General features: G+C 35.6%; 2 protein-coding genes across 3 annotated transcripts in view; one reads left to right on the top strand and one right to left on the bottom strand.

Moving 5' to 3' along the window:
• On the bottom strand, positions 1 to 22,809 carry LOC113229694 (solute carrier family 22 member 4-like). Its single transcript, XM_026463376.1, has 9 exons — positions 22,798 to 22,809; positions 18,871 to 19,156; positions 18,686 to 18,789; positions 18,451 to 18,605; positions 15,931 to 16,099; positions 14,596 to 14,731; positions 13,331 to 13,636; positions 12,843 to 13,156; positions 1 to 1,268 (listed from the first exon to the last, which is right to left on the bottom strand). The coding sequence occupies exons 2-9, from the start codon at positions 19,063 to 19,065 to the stop codon at positions 1,061 to 1,063; spliced, it is 1,587 nt and encodes a 528-aa protein (XP_026319161.1). The 5' UTR covers positions 19,066 to 19,156; positions 22,798 to 22,809; the 3' UTR covers positions 1 to 1,060.
• LOC113229692 (organic cation transporter protein) overlaps positions 22,341 to 26,848 on the top strand; it is a 25,541-nt gene continuing 21,033 nt past the window's right edge. For both annotated transcript variants that reach the window (XM_026463373.1, XM_026463374.1), the window contains exon 1: positions 22,341 to 22,548. In XM_026463373.1, coding sequence (XP_026319158.1) covers positions 22,506 to 22,548 — 43 coding nt within the window. In that variant the 5' untranslated portion in view covers positions 22,341 to 22,505. The remainder of the gene's footprint in view (positions 22,549 to 26,848) is intronic.

A 26,848-nucleotide genomic window follows, 5' to 3' on the forward strand; every position in this document is an offset into this window, starting at 1 on the left:
AGATAAATAGGTATTTTTAAAGTTTTTCCTGACCTGCTCAAGTCTATTTCCGCGTTAGTAATTGTGGTGAGTTCACTGTCGTTAGCAATCATGTCGCATGGCAAGTTGTACAGCGCCATTAGCGGTCACGATATCCATGGTCACAATCACAAGAGGTCACAACTTTCGTACACGACTATTTTACAAGATCGCTACAAGTGATATAGAGGTAGTAGTACACAGACAAGTTATTTGCGATATGAGTATGGTACTAGGGTGGTAGCGGTTATGTAGTGTCTATTAAAAACTCATAGTTCATACATATTTATAATACTCGCATAACAAGTGTGGTAGTAACAGGCTTGTATGTGTGCAAGGTCTCTGCGCCTTGTACAGACGCACACATTCACATAAACTTACGGTGCACTCACGTTGCATAGTGCGGATCGTCACACGCGTCATTCATTATAGAATTGAAGTGTTCGCTCGGTGTTTAAAAAATGACATGAAATAGTAGACGTGTTTATTGTTGTGTTTGTAGTGGTTTAAACGACAGTGACTCAAATCCAAAATTGTTCAGCATTTTATTTCTATTTCATAACCATACTCCCATAATCGAGACACCAATCCGTGAATGCTGGTATAAAAATATCAATACGTTAGAGCTGCATTTAAAAAGTAATTTCAATATATCACAAGAATACTATGATTAAACACTTTTTTTTAATTATGTTTATAACCTGTAGGCACCTCTAAAATAATAATATAACAACTCTACGCTCCGAGGGAAGTGTAGGCATTTGACGCACCGAATAGGCGGGAGTTGCCCTTCTTGTCTTACTAACAAACTATTATATGTCATATGACGTTGTCATATAGTGTATTTTGTTAATATCGCAGGCAACTTGATTCTTCAGTATTCTTCTTTATTCAAATATCATGAAAGTCAATAAATTTCCGTTTGGTGCGGTCGATACGAAATATTTACGCATTCGGAGGCATTCCGCTTTCGAGAAAAATTTGTTAACTCGCACATAAAAATGGCTTTAATAGAGTTGTCTGCTTTGTCTCCATGAGGCTTTTATTGACTACGAGGTGTAGTCTTTCGAAAGAGATTCAGAATCCATCTCCAAGCGGCCATGATTTTTAAGTGTCCTATACGCTTAGGAGGTGTCCTCTCTTCGGATCCGTTCTGACCACCACTTCCGAAGGAGTACACTCGCATTTCCACTTCTTCGTATGTCGGAGTATTGGTCTTTTGAGTGGCCCATCGAAGAGGTTTTGTCAATCTGTTGAATAATTATTTATTAGGTATTTAATCAGTACGGAACGTACGTAACGTAACGTAACGTTGTTTGTGTCGCGATAGTTTTCTTACGAACATTATAGTAGGCAATATCGAAGAAAAGAGAGACATAGGAAGACCTAGACGAAGTTATTTAGATCAGATAAAGGAAAAAGTTATGGTCGTATCGTATTAGGAATGTGAACATAGATGGTTTATCGATTATCTCACCGAAAGAGAAATAAGAAGAGAAAGAATCAATGGATCTGATATTGGCGTGATTGCCTGGAACATTTATTTCATTAAAATGGTCCCCTTTATTAGTTAACAGGTGATATACTTTTGAGGTTAGTTATTAAACAATCATTACTATACTCTAGCTGAATTCGACAAAGAATGTTTAGTAACAAAACATTTTATGATATTTTATGATATTAAGTGACGGGACGAACAAGTCTTGTGCCCGATGGCAAGCTGCACGCCTGTCCATAACAGTTGCAGTGCCACTCAGAGCTTTAAATCGCAAAGATCTGAGGCGCACTACCACTGCTCCCGTCACCCCGAGACCTAAGTTGACAAGTCCCTTGTGCCTGTAATTTCACCAGCACCCTTAACTTTCAAAACTGGAACACAGTAATGCTGACATTACGGCTTGGCGGCAGAAATAGGTAAGATGGCAGTACTTCCCTGGACGAACTCTTGCTAGGCAACCAATGATGGCATAGGAAAAGAACATTTTTTGTCAATGCTAATTATTTAGGCTAGCTCTATCCATGGTCTGCTGGCGGAATGGGTTTGTAAATAGGTAAGTAGGATATTGAGTTACATAACCCAGGTAATTTTACTTCTACATAGAAGTAAAATTACCTGGCCAATTATTATAAAGTTTGCAAAGTACCTATTAATACGTATGATTCATGAATAAAATAATAGGTTTTTACTATGTTACGAACATTTATTATTTTATCTACACACATATCATAAACCCTCTATGATGTGTTCAAAAACCGCAAATTACAACCAGCATAAAAATAAACTGTTTTGTTAGAACAAATATCTGTGTGTGTGTGTTGATTTGACTTCAAATTCTAATATCAGTCCAGATGAGGTTTTATTGAAAATGAAATGTCAATAGCAAAACAATTTTGACAAATTTCACACGTTACTTGATATCGAACGATAATAATATTTCTTTATTGCACAAATAAATGACATTGAAAATTACAAGTTACAAAGGACATATACAAAGATGAGCTTATCTCTAGAAGAGATCTCTTCCAGCCAACCCTAGCAGTGGTGATTAAACTAAGTCTGCGGGACATTATTGTGCAATACATTTGTTAAAATTCAAATGGAAATATAATTATTAATGACAACAATATAAATATGGCTAAAACTTTACATACCTACATAAATACGTACGTACACAATATATAGGGCGCACTATAAGTTTACGGAACTGGCCACTTACATAAACAATATTTTAAAAAGTAATTACAACATATGAAAATGGAACTATTTGGCTGTAGAATACAGTTTGTTTCATCCATCGAGTATTTAACCAGAAATAGAGACGAAATGTCATTTAATTTGTTTGAAAACTATTCTCCCATATCATTACCGTGACACTTGCGCTCCGATTGGCTAGCCCGAGTTCGAAACAATTCAAAACAAAGTCACTGGGTGTCAACGGTTTCACTTCAAATCAACCAGTTAACTTGAGCTTTGCTATAATGGCCGAACTTGCAATACATATATAATATTTAATTACCGATGAAATGTGATTCCGTTTGTTTTGTAATTAGATGTTTTGCTATTTTTCCCACACCACCGAATTGAACAGCACGACATTGTTAGAAATATTATCTTTATTACAATAAATACAGAATATTTTTTGGAATATACGGAGACGTACACACAGGTCAGTAGTTGGCCTGTCTATATTTCAGTGCAAACGAGAGTTGATACTTATAAGAGCTGTATCGCTAATGTGTTACCAGGAATATATGACCCTTATTTCGACTCTATTTCTGGTTATATACTCGATTGTTTCATCTGACTGTCACTTATTTTTACGTTGTGGCGTCATTTTAGAAATTGGTTGTCTGCATCACCATGGATTTAACTCGTGAAAAGTTTCGTAGTATGATTTTCTACGGCTTTAAGTGTAATTTAACAGCTCGGCGGAGCTTCGCTCGGCTTTAAACTGCTTTTGGCGATGAAGCACCACGCAAGACGACTATTTATAGCTGATTGGCAGAATTCGAACGCGGTCGTGTGAATCTCAGTGACGAATTTCGTGACGGCCTCTCGTCCACTGCTGTGAACAACAAAAACATCGATGCTGTGCGCCGTGTGATTAAAACAGACAGGCATGTGACATACCATGAGATTCGGGCATCTTTACGCATAGGCATGAGTCAAACACATCAATACTACACAAACATTTGGATGTTGGAGAGCTGTGCTCTCGGTGGATCCCACACAATTTGACTGAGGCTCAAAAAATGGATCGCGTAACTTGGTACAATGCCATGCTTACCAGATTCAACGAAGTGGCGTCAAATTTGGTGTGGGACATAGTAACAGGTGACGAATCATGGATTCATAGTAACAATCCCAAAACAGAACAGCAATCGAGCGTATGGGTCTTTCGAGATGAACCGAAACCAACCAAAGTGGCGCGCGTGCAAAGTACCACTAAGTGGATGATTGCTTTTGATAAATTTTTGAAGGTGAACAACGTTGACCTTATGAGCCATTCCGCGTACAGTCCCGACCTGACACCTCGTGACATTTATTTATTCCCAAAAAATAAGAACCAGTTACCCGGTCAACGATTTTCATCACCTGAAGAGCCTGTCGAAGTTCATGAAAAATAAGATTCAGAGATTGTCACGGAGGTGTGGCATTAATGTTTTCAAAATTGATTCATTCGTATGAAAAAGTGCATTAACGCTAACGGGCAATATTTTGAGAAACAATAAATTCATTTGTGACCATTTATATTATTGTTTTCTTATTCATTCCGGAAACTTATAGTGCGCCTCACGTATATATTATTATCAAAATAAATTATTGGTTTATAAGTATTATGTTACTGATTAACTTCCGAGTTTAAGTTTCTCTTAACGCAAATAAAAAAATTTGCGTTTGAATGATGCAACCGATGGACTGCCACGAATGCTAGCGGGTAATTTATTCCACATACCTACGAGCTGCACTAACTGTAAAGAAATAGTGGAAAAAATTGGAATTGGATTGGGGATATAAAACTGTTCTAGTGTCATAGGTTCGTATTGGGCGAGAAGTGGCGGGTAAGTGAGTAAAACGGGAGCGTAGATAGTGAGGAAGCTGAGGGTAGTGTAGGATTTTATATAGAAGCCAAAGTATGTGCAAATCTCTTCGAAGTCGGTTAGGAAGCCATATTAATTTAGATCGAAATTCAGAAATATGATCATATTTACGCAGACCAAATATAAAACGTATTGTCAGATTCTTTAGGCACTCCAGTTTGTTAAGCAGCTCCTCAGTTGCACCCAAATAACAAACATCAGCATAGTCAAGAAGAGGAAGTAGTAAGGACTGAGCAAGCATGACCTTGTTTTTGAACAGCAAGAAATATTGAAGCCGCTTAAGACAATTATAAGCAAAGTGTATACGCCGACTTCTTTACCTGTGGTCTCCAGGACAATGTGTGGTCAATTATTAGGCCACGATTCTTTGTTTTATCTGTATATCCAAGGTTCACTCCATCATACGAAACCTTGGGGTGATTATTAAAGTCCAACCAGCAATACAGATATATACGGACTTATTAGATCATAACAAGAGACAAATGAGAAAAGTTTTTTTTAACAGTGCTTTCAAGGACCTTGGACAGGAATGGTAAGATGGAGATAGGACGATATTGGGAAAATGCCGTAGGGGTAGCAGATTTAGGAATGGGAATGACGTGGGCTAACTTCCAGCCGCTAAGAAAGACGTTAGATGCAAGAGAACAATCCAAAATGTGTGAGATAATGAGTGCAACGTCATCCAGGACAGGTATCAGCATATAACGGCAAATACCTTCTTTACCTAGGACTTTGGAAGTTAGGATGTTCTTTTTAACTTCTCCCTCAGTGACTTCACGAAAAGAAAAAGGTACACAATCAGGACGGATAACAGTGCCCAGTGAGGCGAGTGTGGCTACTTTCACAGAGTTGGTAACTATAAGTGGTGGGTTGGTAAAGTGTTTATTGAGTAAATTGAGGTCAGGATTGCCATCGGTAAATTTATAATCTTTACCCACACCAATTGTTCTCAAGGATTTCCAGGTTTGACCCGTAGACAAGCCTTCAATGGTGGAATGGATGTAACGCCGTTTGGCATCCCGACATAGTCTGTTGCAAAGATTGCGCAGCCTTTTATAGGAGCGCAGATTCTCATCGCATGAAGACCTCTTTAGGATCGACTTGACCTCATTCCGTCGTTGTATGTATTTCTTTATGGCCGGTGTAAGCCAAGGCGCAGGCAGATGCTTAACGCGCACTGTTCTGAGAGGAGCATGAGAGTTATACAGCTTTAATAACAAATTGTTAAAAATTTTAACTTTCTCATTTACTGTGCTGGCTTCAAGCAATGTGGACCAGCCAATGTTAGAGAAGTCTTCTTTCAAGCGATGCACACAGATGCTACCAAAGCTACGCTGCAATATTACTTTAGTTTTGGGTTTGGGGGTGTGTACTTGGTAAGACATATAAATAAGGTCAGGGTACGAAAATGGAGCAATGGTTTGCCCATGCAAAAGGACAGACTCAGGTTTCGAGACTATCTGAACGTCTAAAAGAGGTGGTTGACATTAAGAGAATGATGGGTTAGAGCTGTAAGTGGGAGCAAAACAAAGTTAACTGAAATTACGAGAGAGTTAAGACGTACAGACCGTAAGTTATCCTTTAGTAAACAAGTATTAAGATCACCCATCAGTATTACGTGATCGTAAGAGGCACTCAATGATTTAAGAGTTCTCTCAAATGAATCAAAATAATTTACATTATATTAGGGCTGTAAGTTGCACCTTGGTGTGGTAATAGCTAACCTCCAGAAATAGGTATTCTAAAGACCCTGTGGAAGTGTTAGGAGATTGAGTGATAACAGAGCATGGAATGTGGTCGTTGATGTATATACATACGCCACCACCACATTTCGATATAATTTGTATCCATTGAGTGTGAAAAGGAGGGACGTTATAGACGGCTTGAGCCAAGACTCTGAAATTAAGATTACATCCACTATTCCGTTGTTAAATGACAAGTTTAAATCAGAAATGTGTACAGGGACACTGCCCATTAATATGCACCAAGTTGAGGAATTTAGATTTTCTGTGAAATATTGACCGCAGCTTAACATCCAGTGAAGTAGCATCGGAGTCAGATGAAGTAGAAATATCACTACAAGCACTTTCAAGTTCATCAGATGAGTTATCAGTAAAATAATTAAAGCTAATAGACGTAAATATGCGATAAAATAATAATAATATTATTAAATAAATTATTATATAATCTATGAACAACGGAACGATATGTGTTTTAATTAAAATATTACCATAAAAAATGCAATAACATAACAAAAGAACCACCAGCGAGCGTTGGCAAAACAAAAATGACATTATAGCAATGGAAACAAATTCATTGCAACTACACAACAAAACAAAAAAACATTAATAAATTGACAATGTTTGTCTATTTTTAAAAAGAAAGCGTGTTTAATATTTGTAACTTTTCGACTAATGGGCATAAATCTATAGTTACGAAAAAAAAATTGAGATTAAATGTATTAAAATTTTAGAACGAAACGTCTCTTTGACAGATATCAAATTGACAAGTGAGATGGCAAATTTGCAAAATACACTAATTTTGTTAACAAGTACCTTAAAATTTTAGAAAATAAAGGAAAGAGAAGTTGCTGAAAGTGAGGTACCTAAATAAAATTAAATGTTATAAACAGGGGTACCTCTGTTTTTTTAATAATAATAATAACGCACACACTGAACATAGCCCCGCACTAGGGAAACCCTGTGTCGCGAGTGCCCTGGACACACACATAGACAACCACAAATTATACCCAAACTCACGAGAGAAATAAATATAGACCTCTGCGTGGCAGTCCAGCGTGGTAATCGCTCGGCCACGGAGGCAGTTCAGAAATGAAACCGGATTTTAATCTCGTACTTTTGTTACGGTTGACAACAATTGTGACCATGGGACCTGTAAAGAGTCCAAAACGCTGGTTTGTATGAAAAAACAAATATACGCGCTTTAAATACTAAAAAATAGTTTCATTTCCTATGTGTAACAATCGTGAAAACCTAAGAAATCGATGTGAAAATATAATTTTTAACTATTTATTACTTTTCATTTTATCATTTTTTAGACCCATCTTTTCTTTCTTGAATTAGAAAGTTTAAAACAATAACACTTTTCAATATCATTTCTTATTTAAACATCGTATACTATCAAAATAATGTAAGTTTCTATATTGATTTTATTACATAACATTATTATTATGCTAAAGAAAAATACTTAGAATAATAACGCATAGAATGATAGTTTCATATCAAACGAACTGTCACAAGTGAGGCAAAAACCAAATTCATGTAGGCGTAAGCAACTTGTATCTACGCTCGTCGGCACGCACACAAATATACAAATAAAGATACCATGGAATAACATTTCCCTCAAAAGTGGGAAAATTGTATCTTGCTTAACTCATCATCAAGTTAAAGGTGCCTACAGATATGCTCGGTTTTGTCGATCGTTACTGTCGATTACTGTCGTTACTGTCGACAATCCTTGTCATGTCAAGTGACAAGAATTTTCAAAAATTTATTTTTGGTAATCCTTATGGAAATGGCATTTATATCTGAATACACGATGACGGACACGACTTTTCAAATAAATGCAATATGGGAGTCATTTTCGAGGTATTCGAGGTGCTCATTAGGAATATGGCACTCATTTCTAAATCCAAGATGGTGGGCACGATTTTTCGAATAATTGCAAGTTGGGTATCGTTTTCAATGTATTTGGGGGTGCTCATTACAAATACAGCATTTATTTCTAAATCCAAGATGGCGGACACGAGTTTTCAAATAAATGCAATATGGGTATCATTTTCGAGGTATTTGGGGGTGCTCATTACAAATATGGCACTCATTTCTAAATCCAAGATGGCGGGCACGACTTTTCCAAAAAATGCTATATGGGTATCATTTTCGAGGTATTTGGGAATGCTCAATGTGAATATGGCACTATTTGTAAATCCAAGATGGCGGGCACGATTTTTCAAATAATGGCAAGTTGGGTATCGTTTTCGAGGTATTTGGGGGTGCTCATTACGAATATTGCTTTTGTTTGAACTGTCGTGGCTGTCTTAGATTCGCAATGAGCACCCCCAAATATCTCGAAAATTATTCCCAACTTGCCATTATTCGAAAAATCGCGCCCGCCATCTTGAATTTAGAAATGAGTGCTATAATCATGAGCATCCCCAAATACCTCGAAAAGGATACCCATATTGCATTTTTTTAAATTGTGTCCGCCATCTTGGATTTAGAAATAAGTACTATATTCGTAATGAGCACCCCGTAAACGATACCCAGAATCAAAATCAAAATAATCTTTATTTCATAGGTAAGCATTATTACACTAGAAATCGTCACATTGGTTAAACTCTACCACTCATTCGTAAGGCAGGCCCCCGAGAAGTATGAGCAAGAAACTCTAGGGGTTGCTGTTTGTAAACAACATTTGTACGCATTTAACTTGCAGAAACGGAAGTCAAATGCACACTTACATTAGAATAAAAAAAAATCTGCAGCCGTCGCGATATTGCGTATTCTCAAAAAATTGCGTAATATAATTATTTTGAAACAGAATAGCAAAATTGGGAGAAAGAAATCCGTTACTTTGCAACATTTTCGTGTCTTGTTGCAACGAAATTAATTTTCGGTTTTAGTGAATATTTATATAAAAATACAAGTTGAAACGCGTTACTTCCTTGTGGAATATGATGTTTGGAATATGTGTCTATTTTATGTTTGCCTGTTCTATTTTTACACCCATTTACCGCACATTTCGTCATTTTTAGCAAAAATATTTGAGCTGTTCGCGGTGCAATTTGACCTTGAGCACTGACAGCCCGCCCGCTCGTGTAGGCCCTTGGGGAAGCCTCTAACTTGCCTCACTTAGCGTGCGCGGGCTAGGTTTCTATGCGTTATTATTCTAAGGAAAAATAGTTAATTAAGAACATGACAAGTATTAAAAATTAGAAACAATTTACAAAACTCAGATTATCATATTTACGTAGTTTTTAAGTGTTATAAACTACGAGCACGTTAGCTCAAATTATATTTTTATCACTTTTCGTTTAGTTATGCGAAAACTATAGAACCAGTTCTACTCGACTAGATTACGTACTACTCGACCACGCACACTTTATTGATTTGCAGTCACCATACGACACAAACAAGTAACGCGTAGTTCAGTACAAAAAGTGTGACGCGTGTGAAAGAAAAGTTTGTTTATCTCTGTTACCCTTTTGCGCCGTTTCACTTCGAACGGTCCAAAGTCTAAAGTACCAAGCTTGACGTGTTCTTGACTGTACCTCACAAATAGTGTTAAATGTTAGCGTTAGCGGAAACAATATTTAAAATAACAACATAACCACAGTAATCATTTTGGTCAAGATTACTTCGCTGCCTGTCGTGGTTGGGAAAGGGGTCTGGAGCTTTTGCAATTCGCCCAACTCCATAATCTTGCTTTTGGTTTTGTCCGGTAACATTACAACTATGGTGCCGTCAGAAGACCAATAGTTTTTAATGCCGAAATGCTTACGGGCTGCCGCAAATATGTTCTGCCTTGACTTTGTTAGAAACTCCGACTTGGAAATTCCCGATCCTTTTAACACTTTCTTGGCCTTCGATACGTCTGATCTACTCTTATAAGTAGGAAAGCGAACTAACACAGGATGAGTTCGATCTCATTTGGCAGTCCCAAGTCGGTGACAGTTCAATGCAATCTGGTCGAATTTTTTTATCAACTTCATCGTACTGCTCAACACCTAGCGGACCCCAGCAGCAACATTCTCCTTAGAGCCTTCTGGCAAGCCAAGGAGAAGTAAAATCTTACGCCTAGAATGAGTTTCGAGGCGGTCCAGACTTGTGTTGAGTAAATCCAACTCCATTTTTAGAGTTTTAACCGTATTCAACACAATAGTTGAAAAGTGTTTTAGTTAGTAGTACATTTACGAGTATTTATGGTTTACTTTGATAGAAGCTAGGTAGGACAAGAAAATAAAAAAAAACTAGAAAATTTACAAGTGTCTATTACAGGACTAATAATAACGACTTAGATAATAATTTAAACACTAGCTCAGGGTAGTGAGTTCGCGTTACTACACGAGTTCCATTTATACTATCCCGGATTGGAAAATCACTTCCCTGCCGTTCAGTAGCTCGCAGTAAATAAGGAATCGTGACCAGTTAGTTAGTCCGGTTTTCAGACGGTGAGCGCGTTAGTAGCGGGCAGGTAGGTCACGCCGTTGTAGGCAGAAAGCCTGGGCGAAGAACCCTGAAATATCCGGAATTGGGTAATTCAAAAAAAGACCAAATTATGATTACTGGCTGCAATATCCGGAAAAATTGGAGACGGACGCACTGCTAATCGGAGTGGCTCCCAAAGCATGCAATAGCGATCAATGATGTTGTTGCTTCATGCAAAATCAACTTAATTATATGGTGAATAATTTAGAATAAAATGAAAATGAAAATTACATGTAACGGTACAAAGCAACGAATACTGGATTGAATTTAGGTGGTAACTAAATGTTTACTATATTGAACAAGTAAATAGCATGCAATTAACAGCTTATTATCGAATGTAAAAGACAATCAATTATTTTAAGTTTAGCATGAAGGTAAGCCAGCCACAATGGAAAAATTTAACATTAGTACATGTTTGTAGCTACAAAGATTACATTGATAACCAGATAATAATTAACGTTAATACAGTACTAGCCTTAAACACTGCGTGATAATTAAAATAATTGCATTAATCTAATTCTACAAATTAAATTGCATCCCTCACCCGATTTGGGAATTTTACACTGTTCACTAATTAAATTACAATTACTATTTCTTCTTTAAATTGGTTTCCAATTTATTATTAATTGGCACTGATCACTGTTTGTAATTTTATAATTATTTTAAGATATATCACTTGGACCCGCCAACAGAACAAAATGACCGAGCGCCGACCTTGCACTCCTCCAGCGGTCAATTTCGTGACGTAAGTTATTCTCAAACACAAAAACGCCTGATAAAAATACTAATGCAAACAATCTGTTTCCAGTTTACTTTGATGATTTTTAGTTGTTTATAAGGAGATTAAGCATTCAGTAAGTTTTATTTGAAAATAGATAATAATTGTAAATAGATTATTAATGTAAATAGGATATTATTATAAATAAGTAGATTTATTGTTAATCTTGTAAATTAGCGCAACGACAACGTTACAGTATAGTTTTAAACTGCTGGTAGTCTGCAGATAAGGCCTTCACTGTTTGTAACTGGGTTCCAGGAAACGACGAAAGAGAGTGCTGGTGAAGTGCTTTTTCAAAGTCCTCCATGACCTGCAAACTAGTTTTCCAAGACCTGCAGGTGACATGAAGTGAAGTAATAGACCCGGTGTTGTGATTAGAGTGATATTGATGAATGTGCAATTGAAAATTTGTTGTAGCCAACACTCACTGGTATATACTAATACATTTAAGTAAAATTAGAACTGTAAGTAAGTTAAATAAATTAAATTATACCGAGCATTAACACATATAAAGGGACCAAAACGTTGGTTAGTTTGAAAAAAGAAATATACGCGATTTAAATCCGGAAAAATAGTTTCATTTCCTATATGTAACGATCACGAAAACCTAAGAACTCGATATATACCGAGTTTTTAAGGGGACTTATTCTTTCAAAGTACCCGCAATTTTTGAACGATATGTTGGTTGGGGCCTACTCTAGTTTGTGTATGAATGAAATAAAAACTACGGTGACATGCGTGAGAAAAGTTTTCAACATGCGGTTCCTGAACAAATCATAGAGAGCTTACAATATGTGTATATATATAAAGCAGTGTATGTAACTGCACATACTTAGGCATTAAAACACTCGTGTGATGTTTTTATGAATTATTTTATAAATTATATATTTATTATTTTTATAAATTTCATAAACCCACACTCGTATTTTAATGCTTTTTATTATATAACAGTCTCATAAAGTACTACAATACTATAAAAAAGTTTATACAAACTGAGAAAGGGTTTCTTTTGTAGAATGAATAACTTCTTTGCTTTAGCAAATCATCCTTGTAGATCAAGAGCAAGGAAATAATATTTTAAGTAAAATGAGTAGTGAGAAATACTTCGTTTTATAATTAGACATTGCAGTTACTATGAGTATACTACGTGTAAGGTAATAGGTACCACTTAATTCTATTCTTATACGTACATAATGTAATAAATTAATTATCCTTACTCAGAGAAATAGTCCATATCTTCTAATACGTCCGGTAATTCTCTGTCATCTATATCAGGGAACATAATGCACAATGCAACGAGGCACAAGGTGATTAAAAAAACCATAATAGCAAGTGACATTGCATCTATTGGGGTGTATATATGAAACATGTAGCTGATGATGGCTCCAATCTGTCCTGTAGCATGGCAGAAACCAAACAATGTGGCTCGTACATTAATGCCATAGCATCGTGGCATCATGTGTAGTAAAATTGCGTGGACAGTAACGCCTGATGATAACGCAACTGCTGATGGTATATTAAATAAAATTTGCTGCAAACAATTTTGATGTTAATAAAACTACAGGCGTTAAGTGCCATTGCATGTCAATAAGTATTGATAAATTTAAAAGGAAACAACTACTTTTACTACTGTATCAATCTATACGTCCTAACTGCTGAAAAATTCAGATTTCCAAGAAAGTTATGGTGGATAATCAGTGCGTACCTCCTGGAAAAGAGTAATGCAGGATGTGCAGACGCCCGTCATTAGGATATTAATAATCAACCATCGTTTAAGTGATAGCATCTTACATGGAAACATGCTTATATATGTTAATGATGCAAAGGTAACTATAAATTCTATTATCAATGTTTTATTTACAGTCCCATATCTATACACGTGCAAGTAGAGAGTTCCCCACAATATGTAATATAGGAACCAGAAGATTAATGATAACACAACTAGTACTCTGACATTATAAGTTGCCAAAATACCGAAACAAGTCGTCGTTTCGTCTAAACAGTTATAAGCCTGAAATAGAAAATTGAGATTAATCAAAGCCCTATTTACACTTAAGCTACCTTGCAGTGTAGTGGTTATTCTTTTCAGTTTCTAACTTAACAATCTTTAAGGTATGTTTTACGTAGCTTATTGACGTAATATGCCAATCCATATCAATACCAAAAGTTGTTGGGAACACTGTCACCAACTGATCACGGCGAAGCCGACACTGAGGTTAATTCTTATTCTTGCAAAATATGTATTTCCAAAGAATAAGAAATTATACGAGTAAATTATAGAGATATGCATTGAGACAGTAACCCAGTTAGTCGAATAAACACTTTTCTTGTATGCGTTTCTTGCCTTTTTTTTCATAGCTGACCACGATTTAAGTGTTTGTTTCTGTGGACAGTATTGTTAATATTTTTTTTATTCCTAATAAAATAAATGCATAAATACGTAGGTGCCTCTGTAGCTCAGGGACTCCATATCCCTGATGCGCCTGATATGGCGGTAGCTACGCTCCTGATTCACACAATGTAATCACATTAAAGTATACAATGATTATGTATTCTGAATAAAATGTCTGAAAAAAATAACGACAAACATTATTTGCGCAAATAATTGTAACAGACGATGAATTCTGCCCACCTTGTTATAAATACTAACCCATTTGCAATTCGGTAATTTTCGAGATATTGGCATTTATTGTTATCTAAAAAACGTCCATAACGCTGATTTTACTAACTAAATAAGATGTAAAAAAAACTACTATATGGGGGTTGTAGATCTCGTTTCACTGATCCCAGATATGTTAATAAATTAATTTGGCTAAAAATGTCGATTTTTAGTTTTTTTTATACAGAAATAAGTGCGCAAGTTATGATAAGGATGGCAGAATTAATCGAAAAAATGCAAAAGAAGTTGTTTTTGAAAGGCAGACAACTACTTAAACTTGTAATGGAATTTTTAAAGACTTACAGACGTACTCTGTAATTGACTGGTCTTATTTTGAAATCCGTATTGAATTTTATGCCATTCTTTAGCGCAGCAAAGTAGAGCAAAGTTTCAGCATCCTGTATTTTCCTGTTGAATAGTAACCATTGAGGAGATTCTGGAAGCCATCTGCAACATGTCAAGCATATGTCGTGTACCTATATCTAACTTTAATACTTTTCCAACAAAAAGTAAAAAAATTACACCAAATTAGACAGGTACTGCAATAATTGGTTCCAATTTACATAGAATTGGTTTATTTAATAATTTATTGTACAGGGCACACACAATTCACATTTAACGAAAGGAAAACACAAATATAAGGGGGTGTGTAATGTATCATATAAATATTATTCACATAATGCTCAATTGGCATAATTTTACTTCCTATAAACTCATTTAATATAGTAATTCACTTCATATAACGAACTTTTAACATAAACTTCCATTCTATAATTTAATTTTTATAATGATCACTTAAACTAACTCTCATTTTTAATAACGATCATAAGTTATAAACCACAGTTAACATTACGTCATTTTATCTAAATTCCATTTTTTCTACAAATCGGATTATTTCTGAAAAACGATATCCATAATACTAATATGGATAATAATATTATAATTTGGTCTGAAAACATCTTGAAACGCAAACAAATTCGTTTCTAGCACTCGCCGGCTGCTGCACTGCCGCAGCACGCTCGCTCGACTCGTGCAGCCTAACCTACTGAATGGGAGCCGCAACCTAGATTTGACCCATAGGTCAAGGAATTCTGTGTCACAATGATAATTTTGTGAAATGAAAATTCAGCATTGTAAACTATATTATTAAGAACAACAACTCTCCCCTAGCACCTTCGACTTTTAAATTAGAATCTAAGAGTCGTATTCTAGAACTCTACGCAATGCTCAAGTCAGGATTTGAGCAGACTTGAGTATGATTTCAAGTACTGGAAATACGACCATAATGGTAAAAACCCTAAGACTTGAGTATGATTTTCAGTGCTCACTGCAATACTCAAATCCTGACATGAGTATTGCGTAGAGTTCTGGAATACGACCCCTAGTATCGTATAGACAAGTACCATGGCGAGTCGGGTTAAACGGGACAATATAAAATGATTGTTAAATAATGTGAGCTATAATTTTTTTTCATAAAATGTGGATGTTATATCAAACAAGAATTACTTGTATAAAGTTAAATTACAGGAAGTGAAATTGGTCCAAATAAAAATTATATTAAATGAACGGTGTTTGTTTTGAAATTAGTTCATTTAATTTTCGTACAAATGAGGCGCACCCGTCAGGTTAAGTAGCAAAACCATTACCTTAGCATTATGATATTAAACACTGCGAAGAGACAAGCAATAAAGCTGTAAGTTTCAATGTTTGGTGCGCTGTTGGCTAAAGGCACCACACTGACATAAGAGATTAGACGTGGAGTCATTACGATTAAACTTAGCCACGTGCGCCATTTGTTGCTTGCAATTTCACATACTGAAACAACACAATGGAAGCTACTGTATTAACCCCAATGGCTACTAGGGGCGGATGTGTGAGTCATAGTTTACCCTGTTGGATCAATACGAGCAGGGGACCATACTATTCGAAGATATTTGATCCTTACAGATATTTGTGGTGATTATTTTTTCTCTAAACTCAAATACTAATTAGTACGTATTCCATACAGCAGATGATTCGAAAAGGATCAGTGATGCAGGCTGGCCTATACTGGGACTTAGATCTTAAGAGTTTATACAATCTCAAATGGCTTTGGTTGATTCCGCATTACAGTGAAAGTGTTGAATCAATCACTTTGGAAAATGTATATAGTAAAATTGAGGATACACACTGATTAGTATACGGTATGAAAACACGATTCCTAAAAATTTTCACGATAGAAAAAAAACCTAAACATAACTCGAAATTTTACAAGAAAACCGGTGTACTTAATAGGTACTTTACACTTTTTTATATCAACTGAACTAAAGCCAGTGTTCCTGTCGCCCAAGCAAAATGAACCTTATTACTACGGCAAAAATTTTAATTCAACCTGAGGTAGTATTGATTCGTAACATTCCTGTAAAAAATTCCATGGTCACGGGTTGACTTGAGTCGAGTGTGCAACCGTTCCGAAATATCAGGAATAGAAGTCATACCGTGGTAAGAAACCTGAAATTAATGAAAGCCTTAAAATCTATATACTTTTATATAGTAAAATCTATATACTTTTAACTAATTAAAAGTATATAGATGTTAAGGCTTTCGTTAATTTCAGGTTAGCCAACAGTCTAAACTGTTGGCTTTTTATACGATTAAAAAATATAGGTGGTCTAGGATAGTCATAACAATCATATTTTTTGGCTAATATAGGTAGGTCTCTTTATTTGTGAATGTGCGTTTTGTATCGATAACGCAAATTCAGGTCAAATTACATTACATCATTAACATGTGCAAGCCCTTTCCAACGCAGAAAGCGTTGTTATTGTACTATAACATATATATTTTTCACCCCAAAACAAAACTGAATCTACTGAAAATTCGAGTCCAATCGTGATATACAACATAAAGATAAGGTTGTACGAGTAAGATGTTACAGTAATAATTATGTCCTGTATGCATATCCAAATGACTAAGTCAAGTGTCTACCTACAGTTGATTTAAAGCTTGTAATAGCTTAAAACTATATTACTAGGATTAAGGTTCCGAGAGTCTATTATAGTGATAATAACAAGTATCTTTAAGTGCGCTCAATAACTTATCTATCACATTAATATTACTCTCTGTTATCTATTATCAAATATTCTCGAAACAATAGGATTTGTCAATTATAAATATACGTATATCGATTTTAATACACAATTATCTCTTTTTAGAGTTGAAAAAGTGGCATAATCTGAAAATTACATAGAATAAATGCTGCCAAAATGTCCATGACCTATATTACGCAACACTGGCTTTACACGCCAGAACACGAGGTATTACGTCAAATATCTAATCTGGATTTGACGTCAATTAAGTTATCGCTTTAGGTCTACAATGAATCCGATTAGGAGAAACGGATAGCGTAATGTTATTATTATTAATCACGAATGTCGCACTTTTTGGATCTCAGTAATCTCGTGTTTTGTGATACAGACAGCAAGCAAGCATGAAGTAAATGGTAACTGTATACATTTACCCTGTTCATTGTCTATTGATACATATACAAAATACTATATACATATTTTGAATTTGGAATATTTGATTGCACCCCTGATAACAATAAATAATAAAATAAAAATACCATAAATGAAAAAAATTAATGATTAAATCCTTTTGAATTGGAAACTATAACAATCCACAATGTTACAATGGATATAATATTAATATTATGGTTAATGCAATAAAGAATTAAAGTTGACAAAAAAAAAATTAATCTTTTTAGGAGCATGTCAAGGTGGACACTGAAGATTAAAATTTAATAAGATCGATCGAAAGTTAAAGCTTGATGTGTAATAACTATACGTTGTTATAATGTAGGCCACAAGAAAATAAATGAATAGGAAATGAGTTTTTGTTTTCGGATCTAAATCGCGTTTATTTGTTTTATCAAGCAAACCAACGTTTCGGGCTCTTTACAAGTTTCATGGTCACGGCTGACTGAGATGGTAAAGCCATCAAAAAAAGTTTCACTTGCTATGTATAGCAATTGCGAAAACCTAAAAACTCGATAATAAATAGATCATTCAAACTTAAATTGCTACGGAACTTGTCCAAGAATGGATATATCAATTGACTGATCTGTATCTATCTGTTAAGGAAACCACTTTGTTCTTGTGTCTCTAACTTAACAAATATGTACCAACTTATAACAATTGACATGTAGAGGGTACAGCTTCCAAACAAGGACTTCAAGAAGAGGACCAGTCTGAACCAGGCCGCCGAGTCGCAAAACACGATCACAAGACTTAATATAAATGTTAAAAGCACATCGACAATAATTGCAACTCTTCTTCCAAGGCTGAAACAAAAACATTTCCCGTAGTTGTTTTTAATAAACATAATGCTTAAGATCTTTCATAAAAAGACCAATACGCTCACCTGTCTGCAGTTATGCCGTAAATCACAAATCCGAATATTAATCCCAATCGGCATATCATAGTGGTAGACAATTGCTTTGTATTATCGTTGCAAAAGACAAGCCACTGAATAATAAAACAGTAAATGAGATAGTTGTCATTTGCCAATTAATGTAAAGAATGCTAAGTTAATATTACTTTACATACAGTTTTCTTAACCCATATAAGCCACAAAAGCTTAACGTGCCATGCATTGCAATTAATTTCCTCTGTGCTGTTAACAACGGTGTATGTGCAGAGGAATTGTTCTTTAACCTCATGTCCGTCTGAAGGTAAACAGGTGACATATGAGGGATGGAGCAAGTGGACGTCTTCGTAGTGACTGAAGATGCTGGGCATCATAAGTACTGTTGAGACTAACGTGACAAACCATTGCCAATTGCCTATTTCCCCGAGCACATCAGAGGTCACGTCCTCGTATACGGTTCCAATTCTGCAATTAAATTTGCAATTATTTCATTAAATTTTTAAATACCACTTAAGCCTTTGCTTTCTTCATCTTAATTTATCGAAATAGTCTTTTTACGATACCAAGTGACATGACGAACAAATCATGCACCTGGTGGCACGACACGCCATTCCATTCAATCCATAGTATTTGCAGTGCCAGTCTGAACTTTAAATCACAAAGATCTGAGGGGCACTGCCACTGCACCCGTCACTCTGCGATATAAGTTGACAAGTTCCATGTGCCTGTAATTCCGAAAAAACCGAAACGCAATAATATTCACATATTACTGCTTGGCGGCAGATATATGTACGGTGGCAGTACTTCTCTGGACAAACTCTTTTACAAGGGTCTTTATTGCTGTTAAAAATTAAGATTAAGAAAGCAAATGTACTAAATACAGCTGCTTACAAATGATAGAGAGCAGGAGACTACACAGTTCTACCTACTTAGATTTTGTTTCCACAATACCTGAAATTTTTGGAATAATTTGTGTATTCCGAGAGTAAAAGTTATCTTAGGTATTTATTATTATTTACTGTCGCTTTACTTACATAGACATCTAATATCTTAAAATTAATTGTTTCCTTAACTGAACATTTTTCACTATGATGACAAGATCTAAGCTCACTAGATTGGAAAGGCTGCCTGATTTATGATTATTGTCAAAATTACCGCATATTGGACAGTAATATGTTTTTCTGTAACATGTAGACGGAACAACTTCGACAGAATATATTTACATACCAATTAAGCAGTAGGTGTAGTGACATAAAAACTTTCTAATACCGAAACTGAATAAGGTTAATGTAAATCAGTTACAATTTTAGTACAGAAATTATTTATTTAAATTAATCATGCAATTAACTAAAATGTTCGCGGAATATTTTTTTAAATCATGGAAGTAAGTGACGTTAACATAAGTTAAAGTGTGTAAACTATAAAGTTTACACCAATTAAGTTTGAACTACTCCACAAGTAATTGTTACTCCACAGGTAGTTGTTACTTACCTATTTCTGCCGCCAAGCAGTAATGTTAGCATTACTGTGTTCCGGTTTTGAAGGGTAAGGGTGCTGGTGAAATTACAGGCACATGGGACTTGTCAACTTATGTCTCAGGGTGACGGGCGCAGTGGCAGTGCCCATCAGGTCTTTGCGATTTGAAGCTCTGAGTGGCACTGCAACTATTATGGACACGCTACACGCTACATGCGCTTACCATCAGGCGCACAACTTGATCTTATTTAAAAAAAATTGTAGGATAATAAATACTGTACTCTAACTAATTTTAACTCTGTGGTTTATTATTTTTTAACTTTTGTTTGGAAAGTCCAAATAAGAGATTTATGCGTCAGTATAGTATAGTCACCAATGTATGTCGGAAATACTACCAATTTAAAAATATCACTAACGATATGCTCGTACTCTATACACTTACGCAGACACTACTCTATATACTTCCAGAGTAGGTGCACACAATATAAAACATTATCAACTGCCTCTGTGGCCAAACGGTTACCATGCCGGACTGCCACGCAGAGGTCACAGGTTCGATTCCCGGGCCGGGAGAAATAATTGTATGGCCTACATTTATTTCTCTCGTGAGTTTGGGTGTAATTTGTGGTTGTCTATGTGTGTGTCCATGGCACCCGCGACACAAGGTTTCCCTAGTGCGGGGCTATGTTGAGTGTGTGCGTTATTATAATTATTATAATTATAATTATGATTTCTAAGCCAATCGAATAATTTATAGCTGTTTGATTTTACACTTAATGCCTGTGTCGATCAACCGCCTTTACATATACTAATAATAATATAGAAATGGAGTAATATTAGAAGTGTTTATTATTGTATGTAATTTTCCACATTTACAAGCAAAATCAATTCATATGCGCATTGATATGGTAGTTAATTGTGGTGCAATTATGGACAATATCTTAGTTAAGTGATATCGGACATTGGCCCCGCGTAATGTCTCAATTAGTAGCGCTGGTTGGTCAATAATTTAGGTTTAGTGACTATAGATAGTGTGTTGCAAATAATCACGACCTTTAATTAATTTGAATAAATGCGTTGTGAACCTAGTCGCCAGCAGCGATCACGTGATATGAGATTGTAATGTTTTATGCAGATCAAAGGGCATTATAACTTTACTAATAATAATATAATAAAAATAACGCACACATTCAACACAGCCCCGCACTAAGGAAACCATGTGTCGTAGGTGCCATGGACACACACATGACAACCACAAATTACACCCAAAGTCACTACAGAAATAAATGTAGACCATACAACTCGGACCTCTGAGTGGCAGTCCGGCATGGTATCCGTTCGGCCACGGAGGCAGTTCAAAATTATATAATTTAAAATATAGGCATTGTAGAATACTAAGCTCTGCCCGGACGTTTGCATCTCATTTTGGCTCTATGCGTCGTTAACCGGACGACATGGTATCTGTTTTTTCTAAGTATCTCCAGAACATGATCTAGCTCTTGCTCCTTCTGAAGATCAAGGTCTGTTTAACGTGATTACGTGGCAACCTGGCCGTAACATTGGAATAATACGTAGGTGTGCAAATACCTGTTCAATCTATTTTTTCCTTTTTTTTTCAATTTAGTAAACGTTTGTGACCTATTTATAAAATCAAAAGTTACATCGTAGGTATATCAGCAAAAAGGCATAATATTATGTTATATTGGAATGTATGCAGATGCTCACGGTCACAGAGGCCGTTGGCTCTGTTTTTACGGATTGCAACGTGACCGAATGTTAAAATTGTTAGTAAGCGTTAATGTCCTATTTATTATATGTATATAAAATTATAAAAAACTTATATCGGAATGTACCAAAGGAAATAATTATAAGCGTTCACGTGACCAATGTATCTCCGATAAGTCCGATAAGAGTCATTGATAGGGCTGAGCTTTTGTGACCGTATAATTTGAACGGATATCAAAGCTGGTACGACGCGATGTGAGCTGCAAAGGTCTTGCAGTTAACTCGTTATCAGCTGACACGCACCTATCTATCGACCGTAGCGGCTCGTGTACAGACTATCTTACGGGCAACATCGTTGATCATGGAGACCATAGGTATGAAGTTATGAAGATAAGGTGTGTTTTTTTTCGCGCGATTGCGGCAGTCGTCCGCCACGATGTCGGCGCCACGACGATATAGCCATTCGCTCGTTCGCCGGCATTCACGCCTGGCGCATGCTACTTGCCTCGGCATAGCGCGTACCATCTCCTGACTTTACCATCAATGGTGGTTGTGGCAAATTTTCCAGAACTTCGAAAATCGTTTGAAATCCACTTCATAAGAATATATAGCCATGGACAAGGAAAAAGCATTGGAGGAAATGATGGGGAAACTCGGTGAGTCTTATTGGAATTATAAATTTAACATATGGCAGGCTGAAATTTACAGTTAAAACTTGATTTTTCGATTCGGCAAAATTGAAGTAGGTGAAGTTAAATAGTCTGGTTAAGTAATGAGAGCTCGGTGTTGCGGTTTGGGAAATGCGATCGTGTGGCGATGCATAACGAGTCGTCATATAGGCTTCGCAGGTATCTAGGTTTAAGTTAATTATACGAGCTTTCGTGTACCGCTGTGTCAATGCTTACTTTTCCTCGCCGGGGCTCTTGGAATATTTCTAGAACCAATCTTTAAGTTACCGCAATCAAATGAAGTAATACGGGATATCTGAAATAGCAAATATTTTGAATGCCGAATAGGTACAATACATTGGCTAATAACATAAAGTACCAGTTTTATGTTACAATCGTTATAATCAACGGAATAAGTTGCTTGAGAGATTATTGGGCATAAACTCAACTCTCCGTTTGCTTAATACACTTACACATCCGTTTGGTAATTTAATGCGCTTACTATAATGAAATAATGTTAAGTGATAATTATGGACTTCTAACGTACACACTATGTGCGTATTCTCTCTATTAACATAAACTTGTTAACTGATAAGTAAGTTAATGCAAACACATGTAGCGTTGTTATCCTAACTTAAATATTATATGACTATGATGAGAGACTCACGATATTTAAATATGATGGGTATGTTCATTTTGAAATATATCTCGTATTGTTCTGAATGCTTTGACAAATAGGTAACTTGTAATGTGAAACATAAATTTTAAATGGTTTGTAAAAACATGTAAGTATTTTTATTGTTTTGACAAATTCAAGATAATAAAACGGAGACGAAGTTGAGCTCTATAATCTACGCAAACGTAAGAATTTCCGGGTCTTAAAGACATAAAATGTTCATGATTATGGCGATGCGTTAAGTATTTCAATAATAACGATAGTTACGGTAAATGCCAAATTCCAAAACGGGTAAATCTGTAAAATATTATCTCGTTTGTAAGTGACGTTATCTATGAAATATAAACTCTGTAATAGGTAATGTTTTGTTTTTGTTTAATGTTATACTTAATTTGAAATATAACTGGCTATTACTGCTTTATCAATGGGAGAACAAATTTAATGTACAGCTGCATATTTTACAAATATATCGATTCATTCCTGCGTTAGTCCTGCTATGGAATGTAATTATTATTAGTCATTAATTTGTTTTTCACAAAGAATTTTTTTTTCTTTCCAATTGTTCTTTGTAATATTACTTATATAGTACCTACTTTACAAAATTATCATGTCAAGACAAAAGTTTGTCAAATTCTAATTTCAATAGTACTATACGCTACCTACTTCAAGCTTAAAGTATTTCGGTAGATTGTATATGACATATTGGTAATATTTAGTATGTAAACACCCAATCACTTGATAGTTGTATTCATACCGATGTTGCTTTATAAACACACATATATTTATTTTCTTCATTTGTACAAGTGTACAATGCAATTGTAGAAAGCAAAGTTAGTTAGGTATTAGAGAATTTTAGTAGTAATAACTGAACAAAAAACCTGCTGTCAAGAACCGTCCGTTACACATGCAACTTTTGTTACTAAGTAAGTCCTACCAAAGTACATGGAACATGCGTAGTATGATTCAAATATTTGTAGAATATCAATGATGTATTGCTTGACATATGCATATAAATATGTTTGGTCATGCATTCTTCTTCTTATCGTATCGATGGCATACGTTATAATGCTGACTGCTGCCCAGGGTACATATTTTTTGGTACATTATTGGGTGCATTCATGCATCCCAAGTCATGCATTAATTGTATATACTAGTGTGTTGCTTGGTTCAATTATTTTATTATTACACCCCTGACAACGGATTTTAAGATCCTCTATTGCGAAGTGTGTATAATTTTATAACATTGTTATTACTTTCATACTACTTCACATCACAAGTGTTTTGATAAGATCTCTACATTACAAAAGCCTATTAGTCGAGATCTTGCATTTTATCAAGATATGCGTAACGCTTTTATTCAATGCCTGCATTCGATATCATCGGCTCTTTCAACTTTACTGTTGATAAAACAAAGGCGATAATTTGTCATTATTATCTCTGTTATTACAATAAATTGCGTTGTAAGGGAGGTATCAAGATATTAAAAAGTTCCGTTTTTTCTCATTGTAAATATGAAGAACGGTCTAAACATGCGTCTTTAGTAAATAAAAATCTTATTTAGATAGAACGTCACCGTTATTGGGTAACTGTTTACGCGAGTAGAGAATTTAGAGTGATGTGCGTGAAGGCCATGTTTTTTTAGTAACGCTATCTCCGGAGGTGTGTCATACACACACTAGGTGCTGTATTAGAGATGAATGAATACTAACACATCGTGATACGGTACTTGCTCCTTGGCGTCATCTCATGACGATATCACCTTGTGATTCATAATGTTAAACTCTTACGGCTACTCCTAAATAATCCATCGTAAACCACAAAAATAGGTACGTTTTTTCATACATCAGTTTCTTTTTATGTTAGTCGAATGAAAAATAATGAGTATGTTTCAAATTTAATTACAGTACCTCGAGAATCGAAGGTATGCTCATTTTAGTCCTTTCGCTACATTGAAACGTTCCCATGTAAAGTTGTGAATTTGGGCTTATGATTCTTTACGTACGAGGGATCGAAAATTAATATATTTTAAATATATAAGAATGAGGGTAAGATCGCGGTGAATATAAAATAAAATAATTTATACTTTATTTGTTGTCTTCTTTACGTAATGATTGAACAGCATACAGACATAATATCTGAAAAGTGATCAGATATACGTACAACATTAAACGAGTTTGAAATTTCCGACCGAAGCACACCAATCGCTCTTATTTTTATTTTCACATTTGCGCGTACAAAATTCACAATTGAATATTTTTCTCAAATACTCAGTTATCTCGAAATTCAAAATTTGGCTTCGTTACGACCTGTAGGATTTGTACTTTCATGCAAGTTTCAAATTTCATGTATATTGGTAGAGAAACGGCCGAATAAAGGTGCCTACAGATACGAGTAAAGGTGCCTACAGATATACTCGACATTGTCGATCGACAACGAGAATTATAGACGTTTTCGAGTTGTTTGGGAGTGCTAATTGAGAATGTGGCATTAATTTCTAAATTTAAGATGGTTATCACGAATTTTCAAAAAAATATTTTTGGTAATCCTTATGGAAATTACATTTACATCTGAATACATGATGGCGGGACACGACTTTTCGCATTTCTAAATGCAAGATGGCGGGAACGATTTCTCAAATAATGGCAAGTTGGGTATCGGTTTGGAGGTATTTTGGGGTGCTCAAATCCAAGATGGCGGTCACGATTTTTCGAATAATGGCAAGTTGGGTAATCCCTCGAACAACGATCGACAATGTTGAGCATATTTGTTGGCCTGAATTCAGTTCGTATATTGTGCAATTTGAGTGGATGCTACGAAACGCTCATTTGACTGTATTTTATATGACGATCAAGAATTTTGCTAATTGTCATTTCATAAGATAGTAAAGTAGATAATCGATTAGAATTATTAATATATGTATTATATATATTTATTAATATATAATATAATTATTAATATGGAACCTGCGTCTTTATGCCAAACTAGCGCCACCGCTCTACAACTGACCTATAGATAAAATCAGTAGACCTTACGAATTTCTCCAAAGTTGAAGGGTTTATTACAGATTTTTGTATTGGGTTTTTTCGGCTTTTATCACCGTGAGTGACACCTATGTGAGAAATACATGAAACGTCTCACTGAGCCGGTACTTTTACAGAATTTTTTCGACAAACTATATATGTAATGTATATATTATATACCTATATATACATATGTGTGTGTGCGTGAGTGCGTGCGTGCGTGCGTGCGTCCGTGCGTGCGTGCGTGCGTGCGTGAGTGCGTGAATGCGTGCGTGCGGGCGTGGCTTTTGGGCGGGCCGGCGGGCGGGCTTTCAGGCGTGCGTGCGTGCGTGCGTGAGGCATTAGTGTCTATTCACTAAATGATTTATCATATATATAATAATATAATAATAATACAGGTTTCTTATACGATATGAGTTCTTTTTAGTTCGGAACGGTTACACACTCCGTGATCACGGGTTGACTGGCCAGCGTCAAATGATAGCTTTACGAACAGACATATTGTTTAGTAGCAGAAGAACTCCCTGTGAAAGAAATCGTCCAGGGAAGTGCTTTACCTATTTCTGCCGCCAAGCAGTAATGTGAGCATTAC

This window comes from Hyposmocoma kahamanoa, unplaced genomic scaffold (genome assembly GCF_003589595.1).
Source record: "Hyposmocoma kahamanoa isolate Upper Pololo Valley unplaced genomic scaffold, ASM358959v1 62, whole genome shotgun sequence".
In the NCBI taxonomy this organism is placed as follows: Eukaryota; Metazoa; Arthropoda; class Insecta; order Lepidoptera; family Cosmopterigidae; genus Hyposmocoma; species Hyposmocoma kahamanoa.